We start from the raw sequence: 17,976 nt of genomic DNA on the forward strand, positions 1-17,976 counted from the left end.
ATTAAAAAGATTCTGGACACTCATAGTACAAGACTAGAGGAAGTTGAACAACGAATCAGTGACCTGGAAGATGACAGAATGGAAAATGAAAGCATAAAAGAAAGAATGGGGAAAAAAATTGAAAAAATCGAAATGGACCTCAGGGATATGATAGATAATATAAAATGTCCGAATATAAGACTCATTGGTGTTCCAGAAGGGGAAGGAAAGGGTAAAGGTCTAGGAAGAGTATTCAAAAAAATTGTTGGGGAAAACTTCCCAAATCTTCTAAACAACATAAATACACAAATCATAAATGCTCAGCGAACTCCAAATAGAATAAATCCAAATAAACCCACTCCGAGACATATACTGATCACACTATCAAACACAGAAGAGAAGGAGCAAGTTCTGAAAGCAGCAAGAGAAAAGCAATTCACCACATACAAAGGAAACAGCATAAGACTAAGTAGTGATTACTCAGCAGCCACCATGGAGGCGAGAAGGCAGTGGCACGATATATTTAAAATTCTGAGTGAGAAAAATTTCCAGCCAAGAATACTTTCTCCAGCAAAGCTCTCCTTCAAATTTGAGGGAGAGCTTAAATTTTTCACAGACAAACAAATGCTGAGAGAATTTGCTAACAAGAGACCTGCCCTAGTGGAGATACTCAAGGGAGCCCTACAGACAGAGAAACAAAGAAAGGACAGAGAGACTTGGAGAAAGGTTCAGTACTAAAGAGATTCGGTATGGGTACAATAAAGGATATTAATAGAGAGAGGTGAAAAACATGACAAACATAAACCAAAGGATAAGATGGCTGATTCAAGAAATGCCTTCACGGTTATAACGTTGAATGTAAATGGATTAAACTCCCCAATTAAAAGATATAGATTCGCAGAATGGATCAAAAAAAATGAACCATCAATATGTTGCATACAAGAGACTCATCTTAGACACAGGGACACAAAGAAACTGAAAGTGAAAGGATGGAAAAAAATATTTCATGCAAGCTACAGCCAAAAGAAAGCAGGTGTAGCAATATTAATCTCAGATAAAATAGACTTCAAATGCAGGGATGTTTTGAGAGACAAAGAAGGCCACTACATACTAATAAAAGGGGCAATTCAGCAAGAAGAAATAACAATCGTAAATATCTATGCACCCAACCAAGGTGCCACAAAATACACGAGACAAACACTGGCAAAACTAAAGGAAGCAATTGATGTTTCCACAATAATTGTGGGAGACTTCAACACATCACTCTCTCCTATAGATAGATCAACCAGACAGAAGACCAATAAGGAAATTGAAAACCGAAACAATCTGATAAATGAATTAGATTTAACAGACATATACAGGACATTACATCCCAAATCACCAGGATACACATACTTTTCTAGTGCTCACGGAACTTTCTCCAGAATAGATCATATGCTGGGACATAAAACAAGCCTCAATAAATTTAAAAAGATTGAAATTATTCAAAGCACATTCTCTGACCACAATGGAATACAATTAGAAGTCAATAACCATCAGAGACTTAGAAAATTCACAAATACCTGGAGGTTAAACAACACACTCCTAAACAATCAGTGGGTTAAAGAAGAAATAGCAAGAGAAATTGCTAAATATATAGAGACGAATGAAAATGAGAACACAACATACCAAAACCTATGGGATGCAGCAAAAGCAGTGCTAAGGGGGAAATTTATAGCACTAAACGCATATATTAAAAAGGAAGAAAGAGCCAAAATCAAAGAACTAATGGATCAACTGAAGAAGCTAGAAAATGAACAGCAAACCAATCCTAAACCAAGTACAAGAAAAGAAATAACAAGGATTAAAGCAGAAATAAATGACATAGAGAACAAAAAAACAATAGAGAGGATAAATATCACCAAAAGTTGGTTCTTTGAGAAGATCAACAAGATTGACAAGCCCCTAGCTAGACTGACAAAATCAAAAAGAGAGAAGACCCATATAAACAAAATAATGAATGAAAAAGGTGACATAACTGCAGATCCTGAAGAAATTAAAAAAATTATAAGAGGATACTATGAACAACTGTATGGCAACAAACTGGATAATGTAGAGGAAATGGACAATTTCCTGGAAACATATGAACAACCCAGACTCACCAGAGAAGAAATAGAAGACCTCAACCAACCCATCACAAGCAAAGAGATCCAATCAGTCATCAAAAATCTTCCCACAAATAAATGCCCAGGACCAGATGGCTTCACAGGGGAATTCTACCAAACTTTCCAGAAAGAACTGACACCAATCTTACTCAAACTCTTTCAAAACATTGAAGAAAATGGAACACTACCTAACTCATTTTATGAAGCTAACATCAATCTAATACCAAAACCAGGCAAAGATGTTACAAAAAAGGAAAACTACCGGCCAATCTCCCTAATGAATATAGATGCAAAAATCCTCAACAAAATACTTGCAAATCGAATCCAAAGACACATTAAAAAAATCATACACCATGACCAAGTGGGGTTCATTCCGGGCATGCAAGGATGGTTCAACATAAGAAAATCAATCCATGTATTACAACACATTAACAAGTCAAAAGGGAAAAATTAATTGATCATCTCAATAGATGCTGAAAAAGCATTTGACAAAATCCAACATCCCTTTTTGATAAAAACACTTCAAAAGGTAGAAATTGAAGGAAACTTCCTCAACATGATAAAGAGCATATATGAAAAACCCACAGCCAGCATAGTACTCAATGGTGAGAGACTGAAAGCCTTCCCTCTAAGATCAGGAACAAGACAAGGATGCCCGCTATCACCACTGTTATTCAACATTGTGCTGGAAGTGCTAGCCAGGGCAATCCGGCAAGACAAAGAAATGAAAGGCATCCAAATTGGAAAAGAAGAAGTAAAACTGTCATTGTTTGCAGATGATATGATCTTATATCTAGAAAACCCTGAGAAATCGACGATACAGCTACTAGAGCTAATAAACAAATTTAGCAAAGTAGCGGGATACAAGGTTAATGCACATAAGTCAGCAATGTTTCTATATGCTAGAAATGAACAAACTGAAGAGACACTCAAGAAAAAGATACCATTTTCAATAGCAACTAAAAAAATCAAGTACCTAGGAATAAATTTAACCAAAGATGTAAAAGACCTATACAAAGAAAACTACATAACTCTACTAAAAGAAATAGAAGGGGACCTTAAAAGATGGAAAAATATTCCATGTTCATGGATAGGAAGGCTAAATGTCATTAAGATGTCAATTCTACCCAAACTCATCTACAGATTCAATGCAATCCCAATCAAAATTCCAACAACCTACTATGCAGACTTGGAAAAGCTAGTTATCAAATTTATTTGGAAAGGGAAGATGCCTCGAATTGCTAAAGACACTCTAAAAAAGAAAAACGAAGCGGGAGGACTTACACTCCCTGACTTTGAAGCTTATTATAAAGCCACAGTTGCCAAAACAGCATGGTACTGGCACAAAGATAGACATATAGATCAATGGAATCGAATTGAGAATTCGGAGATAGACCCTCAGATCTATGGCCGACTGATCTTTGATAAGGCCCCCAAAGTCACTGAACTGAGTCATAATGGTCTTTTCAACAAATGGGGCTGGGAGAGTTGGATATCCATATCCAAAAGAATGAAAGAGGACCCCTACCTCACACCCTACACAAAAATTAACTCAAAATGGACCAAAGATCTCAATATAAAAGAAAGTACCATAAAACTCCTAGAAGATAATGTAGGAAAACATCTTCAAGACCTTGTATTAGGCGGCCACTTCCTAGACTTTACACCCAAAGCACAAGCAACAAAAGAGAAAATAGATAAATGGGAACTCCTCAAGCTTAGAAGTTTCTGCACCTCAAAGGAATTTCTCAAAAAGGTAAAGAGGCAGCCAACTCAATGGGAAAAAATTTTTGGAAACCATGTATCTGACAAAAGACTGATATCTTGCATATATAAAGAAATCCTACAACTCAATGACAGTAGTACAGTCGGCCCAATTATAAAATGGGCAAAAGAAATGAAAAGACAGTTCTCTGAAGAGGAAATACAAATGGCCAAGAAACACATGAAAAAATGTTCAGCTTCACTAGCTATTAGAGAGATGCAAATTAAGACCACAATGAGATACCATCTAACACCGATGAGAATGGCTGCCATTAAACAAACAGGAAACTACAAATGCTGGAGGGGATGTGGAGCAATTGGAACTCTTATTCACTGTTGGTGGGACTGTATAATGGTTCAGCCACTCTGGAAGTCAGTCTGGCAGTTCCTTAGAAAACTAGATATAGAGTTACCATTCGATCCAGCGATTGCATTTCTCGGTATATACCCGGAAGATCGGAAAGCAGTGACACGAACAGATATCTGCACGCCAATGTTCATAGCAGCATTATTCACAATTGCCAAGAGATGGAAACAACCCAAATGTCCTTCAACAGATGAGTGGATAAATAAAATGTGGTATATACACACGATGGAATACTACGCGGCAGTAAGAAGGAACAATCTCGTGAAACATATGACAACATGGATGAACCTTGAAGACATAATGCTAAGCGAAATAAGCCAGGCACAAAAAGAGAAATATTATATGCTACCACTAATGTGAACTTTGAAAAATGTAAAACAAATGGCTTATAACTTAGAATGTAGGGGAACTAGCAATAGAGAGCAATTAAGGAAGGGGGAACAATAATCCAAGAAGAACAGATAAGCTATTTAACGTTCTGGGGATGCCCAGGAGTGACTATGGTCTATTAATTTCTGATGGATATAGTAGGAGCAAGTTCACAGAAATGTTGCTATATTAGGTAACTTTCTTGGGGTAAAGTAGGAACATGTTGGAAGTTAAGCAGTTATCTTAGGTTACTTGTCTTTTTCTTACTCCCTTGTTATGGTCTCTTTGAAATGTTCTTTTATTGTATGTTCGTTTTCTTTTTAACTTTTTTTTCATACAGTTGATTTAAAAAAGAAGGGAAAGTTAAAAAAAAAAAAAAAAAACAAGGAAAAAAAAAGATGCAGTGCCCCCTTGAGGAGCCTGTGGAGAATGCAGGGGTATTCGCCTACCCCACCTCCATGGTTGCTAACATGACTGCAGACATAGGGGACTGGTGGTTTGATGGGTTGAGCCCTCTACCACAGGTTTTACTCTTGGGAAGACGGTTGCTGCAAAGGAGAGGCTAGGCCTCCCTATGGTTGTGCCTAAGAGCCTCCTCCCGAATGCCTCTTTGTTGCTCAGATGTGGCCCTGTCTCTCTAGCTAAGCCAACTTGAAAGGTGAAATCACTGCCCTCCCCCCTACGTGGGATCAGACACCCAGGGGAGTGAATCTCCCTGGCAACGTGGAATATGACTCCCGGGGAGGAATGTAGACCTGGCATCGTGGGACGGAGAACATCTTCTTGACCAAAAGGGGGATGTGAAAGGAAATGAAATAAGCTTCAGTGGCAGAGAGAATCCAAAAGGAGCCGAGAGGTCACTCTGGTGGGCACTCTTACGCACACTTTAGACAACCCTTTTTAGGTTCTAAAGAATTGGGGTAGCTGGTGGTGGATACCTGAAACTATCAAACTACAACCCAGAACCCATGAATCTCGAAGACAGTTGTATAAAAATGTAGCTTATGAGGGGTGACAAGGGGATTGGGAAAGCCATAAGGACCACACTCCACTTTGTCTAGTTTATGGATGGATGAGTAGAAAAATAGGGGAAGGAAACAAACAGACAAAGGTACCCAGTGTTCTTTTTTACTTCAATTGCTCCTTTTCACTCTAATTATTATTCTTGTTATTTTTGTGTGTGTGCTAATGAAGGTGTCAGGGATTGATTTGGGTGATGAATGTACAACTATGTAATGGTACTGTGAACAATCGAAAGTACGATTTGTTTTGTATGACTGCGTGGTATATGAATATATCTCAACAAAATGAAGATTAAAAAAAAAAAAAAAAAGACATAATGCTGAGCAAAATAAGCCAGGCACAAAAAGAGAGATATTGTATGTTACCACTAATGTGAATTCTGTGAAAAATGTACAATGTTTTATACTGTAGAATGTAGGGGACCTAGAGATACCAATTAGTGGAGGGGGAATGATAATCTAATAAGAACAGATAAACTATGGAGGGTAATCTCAATGTTATGGGAATGCTCAGGAATGATTATGGTTTATAAACTTTCTTGGATATAGTAAGATCATGTTGGAAGCAATAGAGTTATTTTAGGTTTTTTTTTCTCTTATTCCTTTGTTTTCTTAGGAGTTGTTAATTTTCTTGGGGTATGGTAGGAACATGTTGGAAGCAATGTAGTTATTTTAGATTATTTGTTTTTCTTACTCCTCTGTTTGGACATGGTTTATTAATTTTCTTGGGGTATGGTAGGAACATATTGGAAGCAAAGTAGTTATTTTAGGTTATTTGTTTTCCTTAATCCATTGCTTTGTTTGAAATGTTGTGGGGTTTTTTTGGTTGTTGTTTGCCTGTTTGTTTTTAATTTTTTGATAAACAAAGTTAAAAAATTGAAAAAAAATCAGTAGAAAAATGGGAGTAAAAACTAAACGACAAATAGGGTGGGATGGGGGGATGGTTTGGGTATTCTCTTTTCACTTTTATTTTTTATTCTTATTCTGATTCTTTCTGATGTAAGGAAAATGTTCAGAAATAGATTGTGGTGATGAACGCATAACTATATGATAATACTGTGAACAGTTGATTGTATACCATGGATGACTGTATGGTTTGTGAATATATTTCAATAAAACTGAATTAAAAAAAAAAAGAGATGAGATAGGGTGGGGGAGGTGGGTTGGGTGCTCTTTTTCACTTTTATTTTTTATTCTTATTTTTACTTTTTCTGGTACAAGGAAAATGTTCAAAAAATAGATTGGGGTGATGAATGTACAACTATATGATGGTACTGTGAACAGTTAGTTGATCATACATCACAGATGACTGCATGATTTGTGAATATATCTCAATAAAACTGAATTTAAAAGAAAAAGAGATGAGAGGTGTATGAAATAACATGACATCTGGGGGGTGAAGGCACAAGGTGGCCCAAGTGAAATGAGACTGGCCATGAATGGATAACTGTTGCAGCTGAGCAATAGACATACGGGGTTCCTATTATCCTCTCTACTTTTGTATACACTTGAAATGTTATAAAGTTTTTTTTTAATGAAAAAAATAATAAATAAAAGAACTTATGCTTTTGGCAATGATGGACTAAGTAGTTTAAACCAGTCTTCCCACTGAGAACAACCAAGAAAGCTGAACAAAATATGAAAAGGATCTGTCTGAAGGCCTCAGAGAGCTGACCCAGCAGTGAGTAACTGCAGGGCCCAATCCAGAAGGGGAGGGAGCCCAGCATTTCAGACCACTTTTCTCCACAAAATATGTGCTGATACTGAATATTTTACATTCTTAAAGCAGCAAAAATAGACCTGTATACTAACATGATGAAAAGGTATTTGTACATCCTTTTTGATCTGTTTAACTTTTGGAAAATAAAGTATAAAAATAAGAATCAAGTTCTTGAAGACTAATGTATAACTAAGTAGCTTGCACAGTGTGACTGTGTGATTGTGAAAACCTTGTGGCTCACACTCCCTTTACCCAGATAGACAGATGAGTGGAAAAATGGGGACAAAAATTAGATGAAGAATAGGGTGGGATGGAAGGGATGGAATGATTTAGGTGTTCATTTGCTCTTATTTTTATTTTGGAATAAGGAAAAGGTTCAAATGATTCTGTTGATGAACACCCAAATATATTATGGTGCTGTGAATAACTGTACACTGTGGATGACTATAGGGTGTGTGTTTAATTTTACTCAATTATACTGTATTTTTAAAAAAATAAATGAACAATGGGGGGAGGAGGGAAATAGGATGTTTGGATATTCTTTTTTATTTTAATCTGTATTTTATTTTTCAAATAATGAAAATGTTCAAAGTTTGACTGCGGTGATGAATGTACAACTATATGATGATACTGTGAACAACTGATTGTACACTTTGAATGACTGTATGTTATATGATTATAGCTCAATAAAATTGCATAAAAAAAACTAAATGGATCTAAATTGATTAGTTAGTTTACTACAGGTGAAAAATCTTTTATACCAATGGGTTTTATGGGGAGGGAAGGTTGGGGTGAGAAATGGTGGTCAACTTCCAAGTTCAGAAACCAATATTTATGACTTGAATGAACCTTGAAACTTACCAAAGAAACACTGCTTTATGTAGATAAGGGTCAAGTTAACAAAAAGAGCTTAAGAAGAAAATCTGATCAGCCAAGCTGGGAGAGTAAAATTTCTTAGGAATTTATCAGCTGATTCTCTGGCTCCCTTGAACACTATATGCAGAATGGGGCATAATGATGCTGTGGCACTGGGGCTCTGCTAAGCCTGCAGAATCCTCTAGGGAATAGGCCTGGACCACAGAGAGAAGAGAGAAGAACAAGTTCATAAGCACCTTGGGTCATTTTACCAAGAATCAGCTCTATACCCTGTTTGTTGGGTAAGCCCCACCTTCTTTATTCGTTGAGTAAGTGGTGAGTTGAAGGCAGCTTTATACACCAGCATCTGCCACACAGTACGGAATCAAAATACTTGTTGGATGATGAATCTTACTTCTAAGATCATCCACATTATGCCTCTTTTCAGCTAGAAAGCCCATTAGTACCCTGCTGGGCTCAGGGCAACTCAAATGTATGAAGAACAGGAATGAGGGAAAATGTAATTAATTGGAAACATACGGAGGGAAAATGTAATTAATTGGAAACATACTGAAAAGTGGTATAGGGGTAGCTATATTACTTGTTCCAGTGTAGCTTATGGAAATAAGTCTACTATTTTATAGTTTCATTGTATGAGTTACAGCTTCTTTCTGGTAAAATATAATTAAAACAGAAGAACTCTGCCCATATAACAATTAACCCCTGTTTTCAGTCAGCAGTTTTACCAGATTGTCAATACTGTATAGTGTTTTATGTGTGTGAGCTTTCAGAAATGTTTGCAAACTTTTAATAAAATACTGGCATTTTTGTTTTAAAAAAAAAGAATCAAGGATAGGTGTGTTTTGTGTGCATGTGTGTCTATGTATAAACTATTTTTTGGTAATCTAATTTAAAAAAATTCATCTTACTTGAAATTGTCCAGATATTCAAAGGTTGTTCATTAATTAAACTCAATTTAATATTAGTCCAAGGTCTGAAAACTAACTTAAAGATTTTGAAATTACTATTTAAGTTGACATTCCATAAAGGAACAAAAGTTGATATCGAGAGTTTATCAACTGTGAACAACTGACTGTACATTGTGGATGACTGTGTTTTTTGTGAAAATATCTCAATAAAACTGAATTTAAAAAAAAGTTTATCAGACTTCAAGACCTAGTAATAGGAGATATAGCTTCTTTGATTCTTATACTCAAAGCACAAGTAAGAAAAGAACAAATAAATAAACGGGAACTCCTCAAAATCAAATGCTTCTATGCCTCAAAGGACTTTATCAAAAAGGTGAAAAAGCAGCCAACTCAACGGGAAAAAATATTTGGAAACCATATATCTGATAAGGGACTGATACCCAGCATAAAGAAATCATACAACTCAATGACAAAAGTACAATAGCCCAATTATAAAACAGGCAAAAGATATGAAAGACATTTTTCTGAAGAGGAAATACAAATGGCTAAAAAGCACATGAAAAAATCTTAATCTTCATAAGCCATGAGGGAAATGCAAATCAAAACCACAATGAGATATCATTTCATACCAAAAGAATGGCTACCATTAAACAAACAGGAAACTACAAATGCTGGAGAGGATGTGGAAAAAATGGAATGCTTATCCACTGCTGGTGGGAATGTATAATGGTACAGCTGCTGTGGAAGACAGTTTGTCGGTTCCTCAGAAAACTAAATATAGTTACCCTACGACCCGGCAATTGCACTACTATAATTGTACTACTATACCCAGAAGATCTGAAAGCAGTGACACAAACAGACATTTGCAAACCGATGTTCATGGCGGCATTATTCACGATTGCCAGAAGATGGAAACAATCCAAGTGTCCTTCAACCAACGCGTGGGTAAACAAAATGTGGTATATACATATGATGGAATACTATGCAGCAGTAAGAAAGAATGGGGTCCTGAAACAGGTGACAACATGGATGAAGCCAGAGGACATAATGCTGAGTGAAATAAGTCAGACACAAAAGGAGAGATATAGTATGATATCACTAATATGAACCCCCTAATAATGCAAAATTAGTGTCTTAAAATGTAGACTAAAAGGGACTTAGAGAGAAACAGAAGCTAGAGAAGGGGGAATGATTACCTAATATGTACAGACTTGTTAACGAGGTTGTACTTAAAGTATGGGAATGGATGGGGGTGATGACAGTTTGTTAAAGGGATTCTAAGTATCAGTGTGGTATTGAAGGTGAACATGATTGAAAGGGATTGTTTAAAGTTGTGTATCCCACAGATTAGCACTATAAAAATAAATAAGTTCTTGCATGATCTACTTCCAAGGTATATGAGACTTGTACAAAGAGTTAACAACAGAGTGGTATATGTGAAAAACTACCTATTGTATACTATGGACTATATTTAATAGGAATACCTTACTAGTACCACACCACACGAATACTAGGGGTAAATAATTGTGGGGGGGCAGGTTATGTGGTGTTCTAGGTTACGATAATTGCTTAAAATTGAGAGTACTGATGATTGTACAACTAAGTGAACATAGTGTGAGATGACTGTTTATTCCGGACAGAGTATTTGCTATGGGAAATTAGGTATCCCCTACTTAACAAGTCAAGCCCTCGATCTTGAGTCATGCTCTTATGAAACTTACTGCTGTAAAGGGGAGGCTCAGCCTTCCTATAACTATGCCTAAGAGTCACTTACAGAGAACTTCTTTTTTTGCTCAGATGTGGCCTTTCTCTCTCTAAGCCCAACTCTAAAAATAAATTAATTACCCTCCCCCCTATGTGGGACGTGACTCCCAGGGCTGTGAGTCTCCCTGGAGACCTGGGACATGACTCCCAGGAACGAGCCTGGCTCTGGTATCAAGGGATTGAGAATGCCTTCTTGACCAAAATGAGGAAAAGAACTTTAACAAAATAAGATTTCAGGAGCTAAGATATTTCAAATAGAGTTGACAGGCTATCCTGGGGGTTACTCTTATGCAAGCTTCAGTTAGATGCTGCAGATGGTCACAGTAAGCCAAGCCCAAACGAACAGTATTCCCAAAAATCCTAAAGAATACCCAGGTTCCTAGCTGAGATTCTATAAAAGTTTCACTCACTAAGTTTATTTCTCAGAAACTTAAAACCTCCAGATTGTTCCTATGCCAGATAAATCCCAAAACGCAGAGTCATCAGTCTCTTCAAGAACATCAACCAGCTGCATCCCCCTTCCCTATGATGTCAACACCCCTTTTCAATATGAACAAGTTAGAGCGGTCATTGCCCAGATATCCCGGAAGATTGAGACAGTGATTAAATGAGAGGGAGGAGTAGCAACAGACAAGACAGGATTTAACAAAATATTATGACTACTGAATCATTATACAGATTTTTTTTTTTTTTTTTAGTCTCTAGGGTTTTAGAAAAGCTAGAAGGAAATAACTGAAAGTGTAGAACTGTAACCCACACTATACTTTGAAATATTCTCTATAACCACTTGTTAAAACGTACTTTGAAAGTCATTACTTTTCTGTATATACGTTATAATTCACAAAAAATGTAAAAAAAATGTTTATCAGAGAGCCATTAAACAAATTTCTCCTGATACTACAACAAAATAGCTAAGTCCTTCTGATCTTTGGTATTATAAAAAGTCCATGAAAGCAAACACTTAAAAGACATCAGTTACTATAATTCAATTTACTTAACATATAATTTTTACATTTTTATAATTTTAAAAATTTTGTGGAGAGAACCTAAGATGGCAGCTAGGAGAAACAGGGCAAAAAAACACCTCCGTGAAAAATACTAGATGAAAACCAGAAAGTGACCCAGAATACCCATTCCAGCAATGCACCAGCCAGACAAGGTCTGCTAAATTCACAGGGACTGTGCATTTGGTGAAACTGGGAGTCTGCATTCTGAAATGAGTGAGTGAGCCGGCTGAGAGTCCAGTGGCTGCGCTGCAGTGTGGGGAAATGGTGGGTTGCCATTTGGAGGCGGACTAGTTCTTTCAAAAAAAAAAACAAAAACCCAGGAGCGGCTGCCGATAGGATGGGGGGAACCGCGCAGTGAAGCACAGCAGGAGCAGTGAAGCATGGCAGGAGTGGGCTGGGCCAACGCCTTGGTGTCTGGCATGGAGGACAGCCCTTCCCACACCCACTGTTGATTGTCTCAGGGCCAGAGGAGCAGAGGGGAGCCAAAAGGAGAAAGAAACCACGCCTCTTGCAGCCATCTCCCTGGTGAGCTGGGGATGCTCCTGCCCGGGGCTGGACCCACAGCCCAGAGCCGCGCCAAGAAACCCAGTGTGATGGGGAGTCTCTCCCGCAGCACTGCACATATGCCACAATATCGGCCTTGGACAGTGGCCTTTAGTGCACCCACAGCTAATTGTCCTGGATCTGGGAAGGCAGAGCTGTGCGAAAACGGGAAAATTAACACATCCCATTCAGCCATCTTTACAGCAGGCTGGGAATGCCCCTGCATGGCTTGGCTGGAGGGCCAGCGCACACTTCTGACGTGGCACAACCTTCCCTCAGCAGAGGTCCTGGAAGAGCATGACTGAGAAGGGGGACCTGCTCGGAAATCCCAGGGACCCTACAGCAATACCAAGGACTTGTGGGTCAGCAGCAGAGACAATCTGTAGCAAGACTGAAATGAAGGCTTAGGTTCTTGCAACAGCCTTAAATCTCTGGGAACATCTGGGAAGTTTGATTATTAAAGCTGCCCTGCCTCCCTAACCACCCAGACACATGCCCCACATTCACGGCTGACAGCACCAACAACACGCCCAAATTTAGCGCACCAATTAAACCCCACAAGAATCAGATCCCCACACACCACAAAGACAAAGTTGGGGAGAACTGACTTGAGGCAAATAGGTGACTCACAGACGCCATCTGCTGGTTATTTAGAGAAACTGTATGCCACCAAGCTGCAGTTCTGACAAATGAGAGATCAAGTAAAGCAAATGCCAACAGGCCAAAAACAACAGAAAATCTTAAAGCATATGATAAAACCAGATGATATGGAGAACCCAAACCCAAACACCCAAATCAAAAGATCAGAAGAGACACAGTACTTGGCACAATTAATCAAAGAACTACAGACAGACAATGAGAGCATGGCACAGGATATAAAGGACATGAAGAGCATAAAGAAGACATTGCAAGAGTAAATAAAAAAATAGAAGATCTTATGGAAATAAAAGAAACTGTTGGCCAAATTAAAAAGACTCTGGATACTCATAATACAAGATTAGAGGGAACTGAACAACAACTCAGCCTCCTTGAGGACCACAGAATGGAAAATGAAAGAACAAAAGAAAGAATGGGGAAAAAAAATGAAAAAATCGAAACGGATCTCAGGGATATGATAGATAAAATAAAACATCCAAATTTAAGAGTCATTGGTGTCCCAGAAGGGGAAAAGAAGGATACGGGTCTAGAAAGAGTTTTCAAAAAAATTGTGGGGAAAACTTCCCAAACCTTCTACACAATATAAATACACAAAGCATAAATGCCCAGAAAACTCCAAATAGAATAAATCCAAATAAACCCACACCAAGACATATTCTGATCAGACTATCAAATGCTGAAGAGAAGGAGCAAGTTCTGAAAGCAGCAAGAGAAAAGCTATTCACCACATACAAAGGAAACAACATAAGACTAAGTAGTGACTGCTCAGCGGCCACCATGGAGGCAAGAAGGCAGTGGCACGACATATTTAAAATTCTGAGAGAGAAAAATTTCCAACCAAGAATACTTTATCCAGAAAAACTCTCCTTCAAATTTGAGGGAGAGCTTAAATTTTTCACAGACAAACAAATGCTAAGAGATTTTGCTAATAAAAGACCTGCCCTACTTCAGATACTAAAGGGAGCCCTACACACAGAGAAACAAAGAAAGGAGAGAGAGATATAGAGAATTTTAACAGACATGTATAGAACATTACATCCCAGGTCACTGGGACACATTCTTCTCTAGTGATCATGAATCTTTCTCCAGAATGGACCGTATGCTGGGACATAAAACAAGCCTCAATAAATTAAAAAAAAAAAGAAATTGAATTTGTTCAAAGCACATTCTCTGACCACAATGGAATACAAATAGAAGTCAATAACCATCAGAAACTTGGAGAATTCACAAACACCTGGAGGGTAAAAATGAGGGGGAGATGAAAACATTCCCGGACAATCAAAAGCTGAGGAACTTCATCACCAGTAGATCAGTCCTATAAGAAATGCTAAAGGGAGTTGAGCAGGCTTAAAGGAAGGGACACTAAACAATTGACTGAAACTACATGAAGAAATAAAAATTTCCAGTAAAGATCACATGGTAAATATAAATACCAATACTACTGCATTTTTGATTTGTAACTCCACTATTTACTTCCTACAGGATCTAAAATACATAAACTGCAATGATAAACCAGTGGTTTTGGACTCAATGTAAAATATGTAATATTTGACAAGAACTACGTAAAGGTGGGGGAATGATGGAGTATAGGAACATAGTTTATGTGTCCTATTAAAGTTAAGTTGGTATCAAAGAAAAACAAGATTGTTACGGATTTAAGAGGTTAAATTTAAGCCCCACGGTAAACACAAAGAAAGGATCAGAGAATATGACCATAGAGATGAATAGTAGAGCAGGGGTTCCAAGAAGTGGGGGAAGGGGCAATGAAGAGTTAAGAAATGAGTGTAGGGTTTCTGTTTGGAGTGAAGGGAAATTTCTAGGAATGGATGGTGGGAAGGTGATAGCATTGTAACATTCTAAATGTGATTAATCCCACTAATGGAAGGCTAGGGAGGGGGTGGAATGGGAAGATTTAGGCTGTATATATGTTTCCACAATTGAAAAAAAAAGACAGTCTAAATAGATGACAATTAAATGTCAAGGATGACCCTGGATGGGATCTGAGGATGGAGGAGAGGAGGCTCAAAGGGACACAGTTGGGACATGAGAAAAAAATAAGGAAATATAGAATGTAAGCTTTGTATCAATGCTGAATTTCTTGAACTTCTTAGCTGCACTTAATGGGATTACATAAAAGAATGTTCTTGTTCATGGGAAATGTGTATGTGAATTATATTGTTTGTTCAAAGATGTGTAGAGCTTGCTCTCATATGTTCAGAAGACAGAGCAATAGATGATGGATGATAGATAGGGAGGGAGGGAAAGAGGGAGGGAAAGAAAGAAATGGTGGCGTGACAGGACGTTAAAGTTGGTGGATCGGGGTATCGGGGGATGGGAGTCGGGGTATGCTGGAATTCTGTGTATGGGGTTTGTATTGTTTTTGCAACTGTTTCTGTAAGTTTGAATTTATTTCAAAATAAAATTAAAAAAAAAACATTTGTGGAAATGATAATTTATATAATCCATAAAAATATTTATGTAATTTAGGAAGTTTAATTAAGCTTACCATGAGAAAATAAATCCAAGTCTTACTTAAGTTAGAAGAGCATGCTAACATCTTTTTTATACTGTGATAAAATCAGGAGAATACATGTTTATAAACCAAAATTATCAAAGTAGTCTAATTTGTCCAGGGAGTCATTTTCATTAGGAACATTATCTGAACTTTCTTCATTATATACTCAATATTTCTTTTAAAACTTTATAAAAATTTGCTAATTTTTTTCCCCTGAGTTACAGCTTCAGCAAACATTTGAGGCCTTTTTAAAGAGCAGTATATCTAAAGCATTAGAAATTTGATTTCTTTCTCCTTCCCAGAAATTCTTGAATTTTCTCCTTTTAAATTTAAATAAATGATTATTATTCTCCTTGAGTGAATCAAAACAGAAACTCCATTAAAATTAACAGACCTTATAATCTAATTCATCATAATCTAATTCATTAATGTTTTTCTAGAGGACAGCAAAGTGCACCAATTTGTTTGCTCAGAAATTATTTTACACTTGCACGATGGAAGAGTTTATCCTAGGCAAGTTAGGGAACTCTGGGAATTTACAGGATTTTTTTTTTACCTATTCTTTATGTACTGTGTTCTGAAATACTCATTCATTCATATTATGGATTAATAGGGGAACAACTTCTAAGATTTATTAACACCTTATTGTTGGCACTTACCAGCAAAACTTTTTTGAAAGTATTCTTTGTTCTAAGCACATTAAACCAGTTCCAGAGTCTTTTATATATATACTTACATATATTTTCTCCTCTTTGATGGGAGATCTTTGAGTCTGAACTGGATATCCCCATAATGTACTCGAAAGGCAATTTTTTTTTTTTTTTATGATCCACAAGTCTTTTATTTCTTTTTTACATCTTTTATGCCATGAATTCATAGGGAACGGGCTCCAGTAGCTCAGGCTCTTTTCCATTGGTTCTCACAAAGTGTGCTTCTCTGGGTGGAGCAGGCTGGCGCTTCAGTTGAACCCAGGTACCTTTCTCTTTGGCTTCCTTTTTTTTCTGATCATTTTCCTTCACACGCTTTAAGAAGCTATCTCGGCTCTTAGAGTGTTTAATATGCTCAATACGTACATTAATTCTCTTGGCAAGAATCTTGCCCTTCACTTGTTTGTTTACAACGATACCAACAGCATGCTGGCTAACACTGTAGACTCTTCCAGTTTTGCCATGGTAACATTTGTGAGGCATTCCTTTTTGAACAGTGCCCATTCCCTTGATGTCTACAATATCACCTTTCTTGTAGATTCGCATATACGTGGCCAGAGGAAAAACTCCATGTTTTCCAAAAGGCCTAGAAAACATATAGCGGGTGCCTCTCCTCTTTCCCTTTGTGTTCGTCATTTTGGCAAATTACTGCAAGATGGCGGTTCCGGCCAAAAGAAAAGGCAAATTTTTATGACCAGTTAAATTTTCGAAAGTTTTAAGAAAGAACAAGTACATACAGAACAGATTATCATTATAAAAGGTCATTAGGAAAACTAGTTTTTTGTGTGTGAGGAGGGGGAAATATATATTTTTTTAATTTAAAAAATTTTGATTTGAATTTTAATTCTTCTTAAATATTTTATTTATTTTGGGAGGAAGTACTTTGTGGATCTACAGTTTGCTGGCTTTCCTCATTTTAGGTCATTTTCAACCATTATTTTATCTTCAAATATTGCTTCTACTCTATTCTCTCTCTCCTTTCCCTGAGCAACTACAATTATACATCTGTCAGACCTTTTCACTGCTTTCCATATGTTCTTACATGCTTTTCCATATTTTCCATCCTTAAAAGTAAACTGCACAGCCATTAAAGAAATGCAAATTAAACCGGCAATGAGTTACCACTTCCCACACATTAGGATAGCTATTATTAAAAAAACTGAAAATAACAAGTGTTGGAGAGGATGTGGAGAAATAAGAGCCCTCATATATTGCTGGAGAGAATGTGAAATCGAGCAGTCACTGTGGAAAACAGTTTGGCTGTTCCTCATAAAGTTAAACATAGAATTACCACATGACTCGGCAATTCCACTCCTAAGCACATACCCCAAAGCACTGAAAGCAGGGACTTGAACAGTTATTTGTACACCAATGCTCACAGCAGCATTTTTCACAACAGTCAAAAGGAAGAAGCCAACCAAAGTGTCTATCAACAGATGAATGGATAAACAAAATGTGGTATTTCCATAAAACAGAGTATTAGCCATAAAAAGAAGTGAAGTGCTAATACATGCTACAATATGGACGAACCTTAAAGACATCATGTTAAGTGAAATAAGGCAGGCACAAAAGGACAAATATTGCATCATTTCTCTTATATGAAATACTTAGAATAAGCAAATTCATGGAGACAG

The 17,976-nt window shown here is 37.2% G+C and overlaps 2 protein-coding genes across 5 annotated transcripts in view; both read right to left on the reverse strand.

Annotated features, from left to right (window-relative positions):
* Positions 1 to 17,976, reverse strand: part of WDR59 (WD repeat domain 59) — a 138,115-nt gene that overhangs the window by 78,888 nt on the left and 41,251 nt on the right. The gene's annotated exons all lie outside the window — the stretch shown is intronic.
* LOC119518507 (60S ribosomal protein L21-like) lies at positions 16,481 to 16,998 on the reverse strand. The gene has a single exon (XM_037815688.1). The coding sequence runs from the start codon at positions 16,976 to 16,978 to the stop codon at positions 16,496 to 16,498; it is 483 nt and encodes a 160-aa protein (XP_037671616.1). The 5' UTR covers positions 16,979 to 16,998; the 3' UTR covers positions 16,481 to 16,495.

This window comes from Choloepus didactylus, chromosome 22 (assembly GCF_015220235.1).
Source record: "Choloepus didactylus isolate mChoDid1 chromosome 22, mChoDid1.pri, whole genome shotgun sequence".
Lineage (NCBI taxonomy): Eukaryota > Metazoa > Chordata > Mammalia > Pilosa > Megalonychidae > Choloepus > Choloepus didactylus.